Consider the following 17,298-nt stretch of genomic DNA (forward strand, 5'->3'; position numbering starts at 1 on the left):
ATCCATGGGAACTGTTCCAGAATCTCTCGAATTTTGGAAGATGACCAGCAATGCATCTACTATTTCTAGGGCCAATTCCTTAAATACCCTAGGATGTAGATTATCAGGCCCTGGGGATTTATCGGCCTTCAATCCCATCAATTTTCCTAGCACCATTTCCCTACAAATACTGATTTCATTCAGTTCCTCCCTCTCATAAGACCTAATGCGCCCCGACATCTCTGGGAGGTTATTTGTGTCCTCCTTTGTGAAGACAGAACCAATGTATGTATTTAATTGGTCGGCCATTTCTTTGTTCCCCATTATAAATTCCCCTAATTCTGACTTCAAGGGACCTACGCTTGACTTCACCAATCTTTTTCTCTTCACATACCTATAGAAGCTTTTACAATTAGTTTTTATGTTCCCTACAAGCTTACTCTCATTCTATTTTCCCCCTCTTAATTAATCCCTTTGTCCTCCTTTGCTAAATCCTAAACTGCTCCCAATCCTCAGGTTTGCTGCTTTTTCTGGCCAATTTATATGTCCTCTCCTTGGATCTTATGCTAGCCACGGTTGAGTCACCTTTTTTGTTTTTATGCCAAACAGGGATGAACAAATTCTGTAGTTCATCCATGCAATCTTTAAATGTTTGCCATTGCGTCAACCCTTTAAGTAACATTCCCCAATCAATCCTACCCAACTCGCGCCTCATACCATCGTAGTTTCCTTTATTTAAATTCAGGACCCTAGTCTCTGAGTCAAATACTTCACTCTCCATCTTAATGAAGAATTCGATCATATTATGATCGCTCCGCCCCAAGGGGCCTCGCACAACAAGATTGCTAATTAATCCTTTCTCATTCCATAATACCCAGTCTAAGATGGCCTGATCTCTAGTTGGTTCCTCGACATATTGGTCCAGGAAACCATCCCGTATACACTCCAGGAATTCCTCGTCCACAGTATTGTTACTAATTTGGTTAGCCCAATCTATATGTAGATTAAAGTCACCCATGATAACTGCTGTGCCCTTATTGCACGCGTCTCTAATTTCCCGTTTAAAGCCATCCCCAACCTCTGCATTACTGTTTGGGGGTCTGTATACAACTCCCACTAATGTTTTCTGCCCCTTGGTATTTCTCAGCTCTACTCATACAGATTCCACATCATCAGAGCTAATATCCTTCCTTACTATTGTGTTAATCTCCTCTTTAACCAGCAATGCTACACCACCTCCTTTTCCTTTTTGCATGTCTTTCCTGAATATTGAATACCCCTGGATGTTGAGTTCCCAGCCTTGGTCACCCTGGAGCCATGTTTCCGTAATGCCAATTATATATATATATATATATATATATATATATATATTTGCGCAGCTAATTCATCCACCTCATTACAAATGCTCTTCGCATTAAGACACAAAGCCTTCAGGCTTGTTTTTTTAACACTCTTAGACCTTTTGGAACTATTATTTACTGTGGCCATGTTTGATTTAAACCCTTGACTTCTCTGCCTGCCACTTTTGCCTTTCTGCTTCTATCCTTGTTTCCCATTCCTCTGTCTCCCTGCACAGGTTCCCAACCCCCTGCCGTTTTAGTTAAACCCTCCCCAACAGCACTAGCAAACACTCCCCCCCCCCCCCCCCAGGACATTGGTCCTGGTCCTGCCCAGGTGCAAACCATCCAGTTTGTACTGGTTCCACCTCCCCCAGAACCGGTTCCAATGTCCCAGGAATTTGAATCCCTCCCCCTTGCACCATTCCTCTAGCCACGTATTCGTCTGAAATATCCTTTCTATTTCTACTCTGACTAGCATGTGGCACTGGAAGCAATTCTGAGATTACTACCTTTGTGGTCCTATTTTTTAATTTACCTAACTCCCTATATTCAGCTTTTAGGAGCTCGTCCCGGTTTTTACCTATATCGTTGGTACCTATATGCACCACGAGAACTGGCTGCTCACCCTGCCCCTCCAGAATGCTCGGCAGCCGCTCCAAGACACCCTTGACCCTTGCACCAGGGAGGCAACATACCATCCTGGAGTCTTGTTTGCGGCCGCAGAAACGCCTATCTATTCCCCTTACAATAGAATCCCCTATTACTATAGCTCTCCCACTCTTTTTCCTCCTGTCCTGTGCAGCAGAAGCACCCACGGTGCCAGGAAGTTGGCTGCTGCTGTCTTTCCCCCAATAAGCCATCCCCCCCCCCCCCCCCCCCAACAATATCCAGAGTGGTATATCTGTTTGAGAGGGGGATGGCCACAGGGGACCTCTGCGCTACCTGCCTGCGCCTACTACTCTGCCTGGCGGTCACCCATTCCCTTCCTGCCTGTGCAGCCTTTACCTGCGGTGTGACCAACTCCCTAAACGTGCTATCCACGACTTCCTCAGCATCGCGAATGCTCCAGTATGTATCCATTTGCAGCTCCAGCGCTGCAATGCGGTCTGCCAGTTGTTGCAGCTGGATACACTTCCCGCACACATGGTCGTCAGAGACACAGGAAGTGTCCCTGATTTCCCACATAGTGCAGGAGGAGCATACCATGGCACCAAGCTGTCCTGCCATGACTTACCCTTCAATTAATATAAATCAACTTAAATCAAATCAATACCACCAATTACACTACAATTAAATGATATACTCAAGGGCCCTTGGTTACTAGCACTAGAAACTATAACCACAAAAAATTAAGACCTTCTAAACTTTATAAACTATGAACCTTAACGGTCAAACTATATAGTATAAATACTCCCTGGCCGTACTCACCCAATCAGCTGCTCCCTCCTGCCCGCATCAAGTTTTGAATCGTGACGTGGCACTGGAACGCCACCCGCCAGTCTGAGATTGGAAAACCTCTGTAAAGAAAGCCCATGAAAGTGAGTTTAAATACTGGGTCACCGGTCTCACTGCTCCCGACACTAGCCTCTATCCATTGGCATGGATAGCAGATTGGCTAGCTAACGGGAAACCGAGAGTAGGCATGAATGGGTTATTTTCTGATTAGCAAGATGTAACGAGTGGTGTGCCACAGGGAATCAGTGCTGGGGCCTCAACTTTTTACAATTTATATAAATGGCTTGGATGAAGGGACCAAAGGCAAGGTTGCTAAATTTGCTGATGATGCAAAGATAGGTAGGAAAGTAAATTGTGAAGAGGACATAAGGAGGCTACAAAGGGATATAGATAGGTTAAGTGAGTGGGCAAAGATCTGGCAAATGGAGTATAATGTGGGAAAATGTGAAGTCCATTTTTTCAGGAAGAATAAAAAAAGAAGCATATTATACATACGAACATACGAATTAGGAGCAGGATTAGGCCACTCGGCCCCTTCGAGCCTGCTCCGCCATTCCATAAGACAATGGCTGATCCGATTACTCCACATTCCTGCTAACCCCCGATAACTTTTCACCCCCTTGCTTACCAAGAACCTATCGACCTCTGCCTTAAAAATATTCAAAGATCTAAATGGTGAGATTTCAGAGGGATCTGGGTGTCCTAGTGCATCAATCGCAAAAGGTTACTATGCAGGTACAGCAAGTAATTAGGAAAGCTAATAGAATGTTATTGTTTATTGTGAGGGGAATTGAATACAAAAGTAGGGAGGTTATGCTTCAGTTATACAGGTCATTGGTGAGACCACATCTGGAGTACTGTGTACAGTATTGGTCTCCTTGTTTAAGGAAGGATGTAAATGCGTTGGAAGCAGTTCAGAGAAGGTTTACTAGACTAATACCTGGAATGGGCGGGTTGTCTTATGAGGAAAGGTTGGACAGGCTAGGCTTGTATCCGCTGAAGTTTAGAAGAGTAAGAGGTGACTTGATTGAAACATATAAGATCCTGAGGGGTCTGGACAGGGTGGATGTGGAGAGGATGTTTCCTCTTGTGGGAGAATCTAGAGCTGGGGTCGCTGTTTAAAAATAAGGGGCTGCCCATTTAAGACAGATGAGATTTTTTCTCAGAGGGTCGTGAGTCTTTGGAACACACTTCCTCAGAGGGCGGTGGAAGCAGAGTCTTTGAATATTTTTAAGGCAGAGGTAGGTAGATTCTTGATGAGCAAGGGGGTGAAAGGTTATCGGTGGTAGGCGGGAATGTGGAGTAATCAGTTCAGCCATGATCTTATTGAATGGCGGAGCAGGCTCAAAGGGCCGAGTGGCCTACTCCTGCTCCTAATTTCTATATGCATCATATTTGGAAGGACTTGTAGAAGTGGAGACTCTTGCTGTAAATGGTTAACTGTTTCCCCTGTTCATTAGGATTATTATCAGCCGAGGATAGAAAGGTTGGAACGACAAACCTTCACTTGGATGTGTCGGATGCTGCTAACGTTATGGTGTACGTAGGGATCCCCACTGGTCAGCCCAACCATGAAGAGGGTGAGTCTCTAAACAAGTTATCTTTTTAAATGAATTGGTAAACAGCAATTCTTTGCCTTGAAGTTCTTTTGCTATGTTACTTTCATGGGATTGCGCGTGCTCTTTTGGTGTCGGCTGTGGCTCAGTTGGTAGCACCCTCGCCTCCAAGTCAGAAGATTGTGGGTTCAATTCCCGCTCCAGGGACTTGAGCACAAAATCTAGGCTGACACTCCAGTGCAGCACTGAGAGAGTGCTGCACTGTTGGAGGTGCCGTCTTTCGGATGAGACGTTAAACCGAGGCCCCGCCTTCCCTCTCATGCGGATGTGAAAGATCCCATGGCACTATTTTGAAGAAGAGCAGGGGCGTTCTCCCTGGTGTCCTGGCCAATATTTATCCCTCAATCAACATCACTAAAAAAGCATATAATCTGGTCATTATCAGATTGCTGATTGTGGGATCTTGCTGTGCACAAATTGGCTGCCGCATTTTCCTACATTAGAACAGTGACTCTTCAAAAGTACTTCATTGAATGCCCTGAGGCCATGAAAGGCTCTACATAAATGCAAGTTTTTTTTTCTTGCCTTTTCTCTCTGTCCTTTTCTCTCTATTTATTTATTTTCTTTCTTGCTTCTTTCTTTCATAAAATAATAAAAATGCTTTATTCTAGTATATGATAAACCACGGGTTTTGGCTACTGTAGGGATTGTTCAGGATCCAGGTTTTCCCCACATAACGAAAGAACTTGGGTTTAAATACCGCATTCACAACAGCGGGGCGTCCCGAAGCGCTTCACAGCCAATGAGGTACTTTTGAAGTGTATTCACTGTTGTAAGGTATGGAAACACAGCAGCCAATCTGTGCACAGCAAGATCCCACAAACAGCAATGGATGGTGGTCGAGGGATAACTTGGCCAGGACACTAGAAGAACTCCCGTGCTGTTCTTCTAATAGTGCCATGAGAATTTTTCTTTTATGTTGACTTGAGGGGTCAGACTGGCCCAAGCCTCGTCTGAAAGTCAGCAGCTCTGACAATGCAGCAGTCCCTCAGTACTGCACCAAAGTGGTCGTCTCGATTCTGCTCTCAAGGCGTAAATAGCTCAGCATAAAGCGTTGATTCTGTGGCAGGAAGCTAGCTCATTTAGAAACAAAAGAAATCAAATGGAGAATTCAGGAGAAACTTCTTTACCCAGAGAGTGGTGAGAATGTGGAACTCGCTACCACAGGGAGTGGTTGAAGCGAATAGTATCGATGCATTTAAGTGGAGGCTGGATAAGCATATGAGGGAGAAGAGAATAGAGGGTTATGTGGATAGAGTTAGATGAGGAGGCTCGAGTGGAGCATAAACACTGGCATGGACTGGTTGGGCCGAATGGCCTGTTTCTGTGCCGTATATCCTATGTAAACCTCTGTATCCTACAACATTACACCAAAATAACCAGGCCTAACATTAAGCTGACATTAAACAGAATCCAAACTCCAGATTCCACAGCAGTTTCTACAGAAAGTGTACCAGTTTAGTAAGCAGGCCAATGATTCGTCTTTCTAGGCAGCTTTGTGATATTTTGCTTTTTTTTAAAAAAAAAAAAAAAAAAAAAATTTTATAACAATTCCGGCAGAACCAGTGGGTGAATGCTACATGGTCTGATACTAGGCCACAGACCAGTAATGTCCTAGGTTTGATCCTGGTTTGTGCTGCGATAATGATCTCGGCTGAGGCACTAGTAAAGGACACTGGTTAGCCTCGACTGCTCCTGGCTGGGGCGGGGGGGGGGGGGGGGGGGGTGGAGAAAACAATAGCCAGGGCTTCTGTTCCAGATCAACATTCAAGGAGTGCGTTTGGGAAGTGCAGGCGTGTAGATGTTTGGTGAAGGCAGGATCAAGCTCATTTGCAACACCCTTGCGGGTGATGCTGATCATCTGCGCTCCTGTTAGGCCACTTGGGTGAGATATTCGAGGGCTGGTGCGAGCTGTACCTTGGGTGTAGTCGCACCGCTGGGAGGGGAAAGTAGTTTAAATAAAATTCAAATGAATGCTTTGCATTACTGTTGGCTACAATCGTTGTTCCAACAAGATTTAATCCGTCCCTGCCAGTAGGGAGCACTTTGATTAACCGGTCATTTTTGTTTTTATTTTATTTTGGTAGAAATGCTGAAGACCATGGAGGATGGTGATACGGACGAGTTAACAATAAAACGCTTCACAGAATCCAATGAAAGGCCTGGTGCCTTGTGGCACATTTACTCCGCCAAAGATGCAGAGAAGATCAGAGATCTGCTGAAGAAGGTAATCTGGGGGCGAAGGTTGGGAGTTGGCAGAATACATAGGTGTAATTATTCTGAGATCTCGATCGCTGATGGAGAGGAGGAATTTTGGGCTGTCCTTGTTCTCCAAGATGATCTGAAGTAAAAAGTTGTGGCAGCTGAGATGGGAGAGGCAATACTGTTTCAGGTGGTCATCTCCGATCATCCCTTTCTAACCCTTCACCATTTACGTCTTACTGCCTGCCAGCAATCCTTCGGCCCTCATCCCCCATCCCAAGCAAAAAGAAACCCCTTCACCAGAACCCTTTCCAACCCCCAACTCCTCTGGTTTCTGTATGGCTTTCCATTGTTTCCTGTCTCAACGTACTAAACAGCAGCCTTCTTTCTGTCTTCAACAACCTCTTTCCCACAATGTACCTTTTTCCTATTCCAGCTGTTTCTTCTCTTTCCTTTCATCCCCCCCCCCCCCCCCCCCCCCCCAAGTGGTGCCACTCCAGTCTTGGTGACCTCCTTTCACCCCCCCCCCCCCCCTCCCCCAAGGGGTGCCACTCCAATCTTGGTGATCTCCCTTCACCCCCCCCTCTCTCTTTCCTCCCCCCCAAGGGGTGCCACTCCAATCTTGGTGACCTCCAGAATGAGAGCCACAACCTTGAGCGAATTTGGCATTTGATCATCCACCACCAGAGTTTGCTTGACAACCTCAAATTGCATCACCTCTCCCTCTCGGCTACCATATCCTTCTCCTCCTACTCAAAGACAACCCAAAACTCCTCCTCCTTCACCTCAGTCCTGCCCTTCGACCTCTTGCTCTTGCCCCCTCCATCCTCGCCTCATGCAAAATCTGAGAAGCTCATAGACTTCTTTGTCTTCAATCTGTTCAATTCCTTCCCATAGCACTCTCTGCTTTTTTTGCCCCTCTTACCTCTTTTCTCCACCCCCCCCCCCCACCCCCGCTCACTCTTCCAACACTTGTCAAACACATCTCCTCTTACGTCCCCCTCTAATCACTCAACTACCCTCGCTTCTCCTCTGACATTGATATTGCCACTGCCCTTCAAAACTGCTTCTGTCACCTACGACTTAAAAAGCCCACTCTGGTCCCCTGTGCTATCTCCTATCTCTAAGGCTCTTGACCGTGTCATTGTCACCCAACTTCATGACTGGCTGCTCCATCATTCCCCTTTTTGTATTCCTTACATCTGTCTGGCTTCCATCCTGCGCACATAGCCATGACTGCCCTGACTGTGGTCTTCTGTGTGACTGCAACCATGGCACTTCACCTCTTCTCGTCCTCCTTGTTCTCTCTGCAATTTTTGACATGGTTGACCCTTCAATTATTCTCCACCACCTCTCCTCTGTGATACCACCCCATCACAATATAGATTCAGGGCTTCCATTCCTCCCCATCACAATATTTCCACTGACTTTCACTCCGCAGTATTACTCACCTTTCCATGTTTAACTTCTCTCCTTGCCAGCAATCCGACATCCACCTTGCACCAACTCCATTTCATCCAAAGTTTCACTGCCTACATCCTATCTGCACTAAGCCCCAGTCACCTATTTGCTCTGTCTTTACTGATTCCCCATCCCTCAGCACACTGCCTTCAGAATTTTAGTCCTTATCTATAAATCCCTTATGGTCTTGCCCTACTCTGCGGCTTCAGTTGAAGGTTGATTTAATTCAAGCCCAGTAGTTCAGTGCTCGCATTCAGAGCTGAGTTACGAGGTGCTCTGTAACTGGCTTGTGTTTGGATTGTTCTGGTGAAATTTCCTCTGGCGCGCATGTTTTAGGAAGAACATACATTAGATTTTCTGGTATTTTGGCCATTGCTTCGGTTTTCCCTGTAATCCCTTGATTACTCTCTTGTGTGCACTTAAAATCAATCTTGGGGATGTGGGTGTTGCTGGTAAGGCCAGCAGCCTAGCTCTGGTTGCCCCACTGAGTAGCTTGCTAGGCCACTTCAGAGGGCAGTTAAGAATCAGCCACATTAGTGATAAGGCAGACATCTTGGATTAAACAGAATAAATAAAATATCGAGTCAGTGACCAGATTACCCTTCACTAGATCTCAATCTGGCAATTGGAACTGTTAGGAGGATTCTTTGCGCCAGCTGATTCAACAAATAAAAGTGTAGTAAATAATCCAAGATGGCAACCTAGATACAAACAAGACTGTGTCCAACATTTCAGGTGGCAGAAGAGCAAGACCAAGAAAACCCTCCAGACCACGATCCCATTCATGACCAAAGCTGGTACCTGGACAGGGCTCTGCGTAAGAGGCTTTATCAGGAACATGGTGTCCAGGGCTGGGCCATTGTGCAGTACCTCGGTGATGTGGTCTTCAATACCAGCTGGAGCTCCACACCAGGTTAGTGCTAGGTTTGTTTTGTCTGCAGTTAAACACATTTATATACCTCTCTTCGCTGATGCACTTTATAAACCACATGGACTGTTGCCCTCTATTGATCAGGTGGGACCAGTTATTCTCCATTGTCTGACCAATAGGTTGAACCAGAGATCTGCTCCGATGTATCTGAGCACCAAGAAGTGTGTAGGAGGGACCTCTGGTAACTGGCTTTCCTACTTCTCCCTCCTCCCTTCCCTAGCAAAAGTGTGACCTCTGGTTACAGAAAACTCTCGATTTACCGGCACCTAAATAACCGGAAATCCCTGTTAACCGGCAAAATTCAGGAGTAGGTTCAGGCAAGTTTTACTTCATATTAGTGGTCGTTCCTGGATCTGTGGCTGTGTAACCGGGGTTCCTGCACCTGTTGCTAAGCAACAGGGAAGCCTGGATTTGTTGCTGTGTACGGAGCTCTCGTACCTTTTACTATATCTCTGTAATCCGGACTTTTTGATAAACCGGCACCACGCCGGTCCCGTCGGTGCCGGATAAAAAAGAGTTTCCTGTAATATGTATCCATGTATATGTTTGTGTAAGTAAGAATGGTAGGTGGACTGACTGGTTGTTAGTTTAAGGAAGCTATATGTATATTGCAGGAACTGCGACACGCCACTAACTTTAGAAGGTTAGTGTAACTTGGGGATGGGTGAGGGGGATCTGGATCTGCCAAGTGTCCAGCTCTCGCTCTCCTGGCTAAAAGGTGGGGGGAAGAGTGTGTTCTTTGACTGGAATGGTCCCTCTGCCACACAGGACAGTCACCCAGGGAGCGCTGTAAATGATGTGGGCACCTGCACCCTTAATGTAAATGACCCCGTACCCAGGATTTGGGACGGATGGGAGTCCAGACAGAGCAGCAGCTGGAAGTTCTGTCGCACTGCACTTCCAATGGCAGGGTGTATGTCTAGCTCAGTGTTTAAACATACAGACTTAGACATTCTTGATACTTAAAAATAATCCCTTTCATGTACACTACATTGGCTGGTTTAGTAATACATTGATTTTAAAATTAAGATATTGTAGAAGACCAGGAATTATTTTTCATAATCTGACTGAAAAATTGCTAATAACTAACATACAACATTTTCTATTCTTCCCACCAAAGCCACATAATTCTAACCAATGAATTGATCGATAACTGGCTCTATTTATAGCTATTATTTTTCTTTTGAAATTTTTTTCTTTTAATCTGACACGGAATTTAGGAGTTAAAAAATAAATAAATGAGAATTGATAAATATTAAATGTCGTTAAGTCGATAGCTGCCCGGCTGGCTCTGCTAGAAAGTGGTACAGCCCAGTGTAGAACTGAGCCACACAGACCATGAAAGTCTCCTGTCTGTGCTAAGTTTGGTAAAGAAGCAGCTGTAGTTGGCCTTGAAACACGAGTGACGTACTGGAAGGTAATGTTGCACATGAAAACGTACCCAATGGGAACCACTACCTTCAGCAGGAGGAGGAGGGCGGATGAGACTGACAGCTAGAAGAATCCTGCCCTGCCGCACTTCCCGTGGTGGAGTTTTATATATATATTTTTTAAGTTAATTATATAAATATTCTGTTGCTTGCTGCAGGTTCACAACTTGTACAGTTGTATCAAAGTGGCGGAGGATTTTGTTTCTACTGAGCATGTCAAACACTGCTTCCGGCTCACGCAGGAATTCCGACACCTGTCCAACACGCACACCAATCATGAAGATAAACTACAGGTATCTGAAATCAGTCCCTGCTTATGGGGATGTGATTTTGTTTACAGGTCGATGCCTCGCTGGAAGCCGCACTGTTATTTAGTTTCTGGAATACAAATAAATAACATTTAAAATTCTCATCCTAGTTTTCAAATCCCTCCATGGCCTCACCCCTCCCTATCTCTGTAAACTCCTCCAGCCCCACAACCCCCCCCCCCCCCCCCCCCAAAGATATCTGCGCTCCTCTAATTCTGGCCTCTTGAGCATCCCTGATTATAATCGCTCCACAATTGGTGGCCGTGCCTTCTGTTGCCTAGGCCCTAAGCTCTGGAATTCCCTGCCTAAACCTCTCCGCCTCTCTACCTCTCTTTCCTCCTTTAAGACGCTGCTTAAAACCTACCCCTCTGACCAAGCGTTTGGTCACCTGCACCAATTTCTCCTTATGTGGCTCGGTGTCAAATTTCTCGTCTTATAATCCGCCTGTGAAGCGCCATGGGACGTTTTACTATGTTAAAGGCACTATATAAACACAAGCTGCTGTTATTCAAAGAGATGGGGAATTCTCCCTGCTGGTCTGGCCGATATTTCTCCCTCAGCCAACAAGAGTCATTTATCTGATTGCTGTTTGCGGGACCTTGCTCTGTGCAAATTGGCTGCCACTTTTCCCTACATTACAATACTTCATAAGTACATCATTGGCTGTAAAGCGCCATGCTGAGGCCATGAAAGTTGTTCTATAAAATGCAAGTTTGTTCTTTAGTTGGGAGCCAAGTATAATGTTGAGATAAGAGATGCTGGACAAGAGATTCTCTTCACCCCCACACACACACACATTTCCTTCCAACAAATTAACAATTTTGGCCTGCAATATGCTTTATTTTTAAGATTCCATCTAGCTGAACAGTTTGAACAAATTATGGGGTTTGACCCAAACCTGACTAATTTGAGTTGTCTTTTTTTTTTTTGCGTGCAGGTGAAGAATATTATCTACCATGCAGTGAAGGATGCTGTTGGGATGTTAAAAGCTCACGAATCCAGCCTTCTCAAGACTTGGTCTGAGGTCTGAAGCACCAACTGAAAGCTGGCTTGTCCTGATAAATCTGCACTGTAATATTAGCAGAAACTTTCCAAAAAAAAAGTAACTTTTTCAGGGAGGTGATCTTTGTATTACACCGGCTGACCTTGCTAGTAGACTCTCCGGGGGTGGGGTGGGGGGGCGAAATCATAACCTGAACCTGTACTTTACCCTGTCATAATTTTGTAAAATTAAGGAGCGAAGATGGTCTGTACAATTCTACATCGTTTTGGTAGCGAGCAAATTTGATTTCCTTTTGTTTTATTTCCCAATCTTTTATGTGGTTAAACAATACCAAATTAATTGCATTCTGCCCCACCCTACCCTCCATTTATTCTTCTCTCTCGCAAAGATCTCTCATGTACTGTGATCAAGCGGTCTTGAGAAATGCTTTTGGATTAAAAACTTCTCCTGGGGTTTCTGCAGAAGTTGGAGGAAACATAGAAGATAGGAGCAGGAGTAGGCCATTCGGCCCCTCAAGCCTGTTCCGCCATTTAATGAGATCATGGCTGATCATCCAAATTCAGTACCCTGTCCCTGCTTTCTCCCCTTTTCTCTTGATCCCTTTAGCCTTAAGAAATATATCTAACTCCTTCTTGAATATATTTAATGAATTGGCCTCTACTGCCTTCTGTGGTAGAGAATTCCACAGGTTCACCACTCTCTGGGTGAAGAAATTCCTCCTCATCTCAGTCCTAAATGGCTTACCCCTTATCCTTAGACTGTGACCCCTGGTTTTGGACTCCCCCGCCATCGGGAACATCGTTCCTGCATCTAGTCTGTCTAATCCTGTTAGAATTTTATAAGTTTCAATGAGATCCACACTCACTCTTCTAAACGCTAACGAATACAAGCCCAGTTGACCCAATCTCTTCATAGTAGATGATTGGGAGAACCCCTGTGGAAAATCTAGCCCACTGAGGCAGTCCAGGACATCATTGTCAGTAACCTGGTGTAGTCGGCCAGCATCTTGTTTGTGTGTGTCCTTTCGGAAAACAAATTTCCATTTTCTGGTATTGTCACTGCTAAAACTAACTGAATCCTGCCCAGAATCAGAGGGAGTGCATCCTCATTGCTGCTCCAGCCGCAAGTGGAGGCTGTTCTATTACCTGGTTGATCAGTGATGCACAATTTCCAACACAAGAACTTAGTTTCTGTACTCGGATATCCACACATATGGGATTCTGAACAGAAGACACCATATCTATTGCTTTATTATATCTTCTACTTACATTTTTGTGTAAATATGTATTTATCACTTAGTCTTTTCATATGTACTTTGGGTGGGGGACCTTGCATGGTTAGATATAGCTAAACCAATTGGAAAGGCAGATGGGTGAAATCACCCAAGAATGAAAGATGCACAGAATTGGAATTGTTTAAATTCAGTTTTAAATTGTGCAGTGAGTGAGGCACATTCCACATGGTGCTGGTTAAATATTTTGCATCCATGAGACAGATAAAATGATCTTCCTGACTTGATTTGTGGGGATGTATTCTCTATATGGTCTATAACACATTTACAAAGCCCAGGACTCCTGAGTTTTGAAGTGACTCCTGGTTGTTGTATTTTTCTTTTTGTTGCCAAACTATTGGAGGCTTATTAAGATGATAGTTAGTCTGCGTAGATGAGTATTCTAAATAGAGACGGCATTTGCTGCACTGTACTGGAAATGAGCAGTTTCTACCGGTGTGAGTGGTTTTCCAAAACACATTACACTATATAAGCAAATTGCATTATTCGAGAAACCAGCATTGTACAAAGAGTTCTGTTTTCTAAATTTACCGCACATTAAATTCCAGTCCGAGTGGTGTTTGGTCTGACATGGTTGAAGATAGTGGTACTCGACTAATTTTCATCCACACTACTGTTTTTTTTTAAAATACGGTTGTTGCTGAAAAGTTGAACTTAAAAATCAACTTTTCCCGGTCTTCGCCTATGTACCAATAAACAAAATAGTCTAGTTTCTTTGAGCATTTAATTGTGGCCGTACAATTTGAAGAGGATTCTATTTGAACTTTTTTTTAATGTAATAACTTTCAGAAGGTAAAGGAAATGCCACACATTGTACTTCAAGTACTTTGATTACTCAGGACATACACTTTGAATATTTAATGTATTGTTGGTTTTTGTTTGCTTTGTATATTTTTCTATTTTTTTTGTGGTTTACATAGAGCATAACTGAAGGTTGAAGTCTGGAAATGACAAGTTAATCAGTAGAATTGTTTGAAGATTGTGTGCAGTACTATTTGTACACCAGATAATGTGATTTTTACACAACATATAAACATGCTCTAAAAGTTGAGGATGTACTGTATTGGTTTTAATGTTCCCATTTTGGATATGTCAAATGGTTTCCATGTTTGAAGCGCCGATTCATAAGGAAGTGGTTGGGTTAGAACATTCCTTTCCCTGCATACTTCAAATTTATTTCCAAGGAAGACAAATCAGAATACTTCTGTTAATGGTGAGAGACTAGATGCGGGGGAGGTGCCTGAGGATTGGAAAGTGGCAAATGTGACACCATTATTCAAGAAAGGGTGTAAGGACAATCCTAGTAACTACAGTTTAACATCAGTGGTGGGTAAAGTTTTAGAAACAATAATCAAGGAAAAAATTAACGGGCACTTGGAGAGGTTTAAGCTAATTGAGGAGAGCCAACACGGATTTGTGAAAGGCTTTTCGTGTTTGACTAATCTAATTGAATATTTTGATGAAGTAACGGAGGATCGATGAAGGGAATGCAATGGATGTTGTCTACATGGATTTTAGGAAGGCATTTGACAAAGTACCACATAGAAGGCTGGTTAACAAAATTGAGGCTCATGGAATAGGTGGGTCAGTGGCAGCTTGGATAAGGAATTGGCTTAAGGACAGAAAACAGCGAGTTGTGGTAAATGGCTGTTTTTCAGACTGGAGGATGGTAGACAGTGGTGTTCCCCAAGGCTCAGTGCTGGGGCTACTGCTTTTTTTGATACAGTATATGTAAATGACCTGGATATTGGAATACAGAGTAGAATTTCTAAATTTGCCGATGACACCAAACTTGGAACCTTTATAAAGCGCTGGTTAGGCCACAACTGGAGTATTGCGTCCAGTTCTGGTCACCACAACTTCAGGAAGGATGTGAAGGCCCTTGAGAGGGTGCAGAGGAGATTTACCAGAATGGATCCGGGGATGGGCGATCTTAGCTACAAGGACAGGTTGGAGAAGCTGGATTTGTTTTCATTTAGAGCAAAGGAGTTGAGGGGTGATTTGATAGAGGTGTACAAGATTATGACGGGTTTGGATAGGCTAGATGGGGAAAGGCTGTTCCCACTAGTTGATGGTACAAGGACTAGGGGACACAGATTTAAGGTTTTGGGCAAGAGATACAGGGGGGATGTGAGGAAAAACCTTTTTACGCAGCGAGTGAACTCGCTGCTGACAAGTGGTGGAAGCGGAAACACTCAATGTTTTCAAGGGGAGACTGGATAGGCACTTGAAGGAAATAAAGTTGTAGGGCTACTCGGTGATATATACGGGGGGAATGGGACTGACTGGATTGCTCTGCAGAGAGCTGGCATGGACTCGATGGGCTGAATGGCCTCCTCCTGTGCCGTTATGTCTCTGACTAGGAACTGTGGAGGAGCAAAGGGCTTTGGGTGTCCATGTGCACAAAGCAAGTTCACGGGTACTACTATAAGTAATCAAAGGCTAATGAAATGTTGGTCTTTATCTGAAGGTGGCTAGAAGTTATGCTTCAGTTGTATAGAGCTGCAGTCAGACCCCATCTGTTGAAAACTTTCTCCTGGTCGGCCTCATCGTCCTCCACTCAAATCCTGCCGCCCACATCCTATCCCACATCATGTTTCACTCATCCATCGCTCCTGTCCTCGCTGATCTACATTGGCTCCCACTCCTGTGCCCCCCCCCCCCCCCCCCCCCACAAACACCTCATTTAAAATTCTCATCTTTTGTGTTCACATCCCGTCATGCCCATACACCTCCCCATCGCTAACATTCACCAGCCTAACTCCCCTCCTGCCTGGGGTATTCTTTCCCTGATTCTGGACTCTTGTGCATCCTCTCCCCTTCGCCTACATTGATCACCTAAGTCTTGGCCCTATGTTCTGGAATTAACATAGAAGATAGGAGCAGGAGTGGGCCATTCGGCCCCTCGAGCCTGTTCCGCCATTTAATGAGATCATGGCTGATCATCGAAACTCAGTACCCTGTCCCTGCTTTCTCCGCATATCCCTTGATCCCTTTAGCCTTAAGAAATATATCTAACTCCTTCTTGAATATATTTAATGAATTGGCCTCAATTGCCTTGTGTGGTAGAGAATTCCACAGGTTCACCACTCTCTGGGTGAAGAAATTCCTCCTCATCTCTGTCCTAAATGGCTTACCCCTTATCCTTAGCCTGTGACCTCTGGTTCTGGACTCCCCTGCCATCGGGAACATCCTTCCTGCATCTAGTCTTGTCTAGTCCTGTTAGAATTTTATAAGTTTCAATGAGATCCCCTCTCATTCTTCTAAATGCTAGCGAATATAAGCCTAATTGACCCAATCTCTCTCCATACGTCATTCCTGCCATCCCAGGTATCAGTCTGGTGAATCTTCGCTGCACTCCCTCCATGGGAAGAACATCCTCCCTCAGATAAGGCGACCAAAGCTGCACACACTACTCGAGGTGTGGTCTCACCAAGGCCCTGTACAACTGCAGCAAGACATCCTTGCTCCTGTACTCGAATCCTCTCGCTATGAAGGCCAACATACCATTTGCCGCCTTAACCACCTGCTGTACCTGCATGCTTACCTTCAGCGACTGGTGCACAAGGACACCCAGGTCTCGTTGCACTTCCCCTTTTCCCAATCTATTGCCATTCTGATAATCTGCCTTCCTGTTTTTGCCACCAAAGTGGATAACCTCACATTTATCCACATTATACTGCATCTGCCCAATCACCCAACCTGTCCAAATCATACTGGAGTTTCTCTGCATCCTCCTCACAGCACACACGCCCACCCAGCTTTGTGTTGTCTGCAAACTTGGAGATATTACATCTAGTTCCCTTGTCTAGATCATTAATATATATTGTGAATAGCTGGGGTCCTTGCACCGAGCCCTGCGGTACCCCACTAGTCATTGCCTGCCACTCGGAAAAAGACCCGTTTATTCCAACTCTTTGCTTCCTGTCTGCCAACCAGTTCTCTAGCCAAGACACTACCCCCAATCCCATGTACTTTAACTTTACACGCTAATCTCTTATGCGGGACCTTATCGAAAGCCTTCTGAAAGTCCAAATACACCACATCCACTGGTTCTCCCTTATCTATTCTCCAGTTACATCCTCAAAAAATTCCAGTAGATTAGTCAAGAATTCCCTTCCAACTCCTTCCTGTGAGACCCTGCTTGAAAACCCACTTTCACCAAGCTTATGTTCAGCTCTCCGAATATCTCCTCCTTTGGCTCAGCGTATAATTTCTCCTTACACCTCCGAAATACCTTTTGGAATATTTTTTTCTGCATTGTGGACGCACGTTGTAGACA

At 44.7% G+C, this 17,298-nt stretch overlaps 1 protein-coding gene across 1 annotated transcript in view; it reads left to right on the forward strand.

Moving 5' to 3' along the window:
- The window catches only part of LOC147123666 (lysine-specific demethylase 3A-like), an 86,760-nt gene extending 72,695 nt beyond the window's left edge, over positions 1 to 14,065 (forward strand). The window contains 6 exon segments of the mRNA XM_085975495.1: positions 4,235 to 4,354; positions 6,478 to 6,617; positions 8,789 to 8,941; positions 8,943 to 8,966; positions 10,573 to 10,707; positions 11,660 to 14,065. Of these exon segments, the coding sequence (XP_085831621.1) occupies positions 4,235 to 4,354; positions 6,478 to 6,617; positions 8,789 to 8,941; positions 8,943 to 8,966; positions 10,573 to 10,707; positions 11,660 to 11,752 (665 nt within the window). The 3' untranslated portion in view covers positions 11,753 to 14,065.
- Positions 14,066 to 17,298: the final 3,233 nt, after the last annotated feature.

This window comes from Somniosus microcephalus, chromosome 2 (genome assembly GCF_052327205.1).
Source record: "Somniosus microcephalus isolate GS21.2 chromosome 2, FLI_Smic_1.0, whole genome shotgun sequence".
Taxonomy (NCBI): Eukaryota; Metazoa; Chordata; class Chondrichthyes; order Squaliformes; family Somniosidae; genus Somniosus; species Somniosus microcephalus.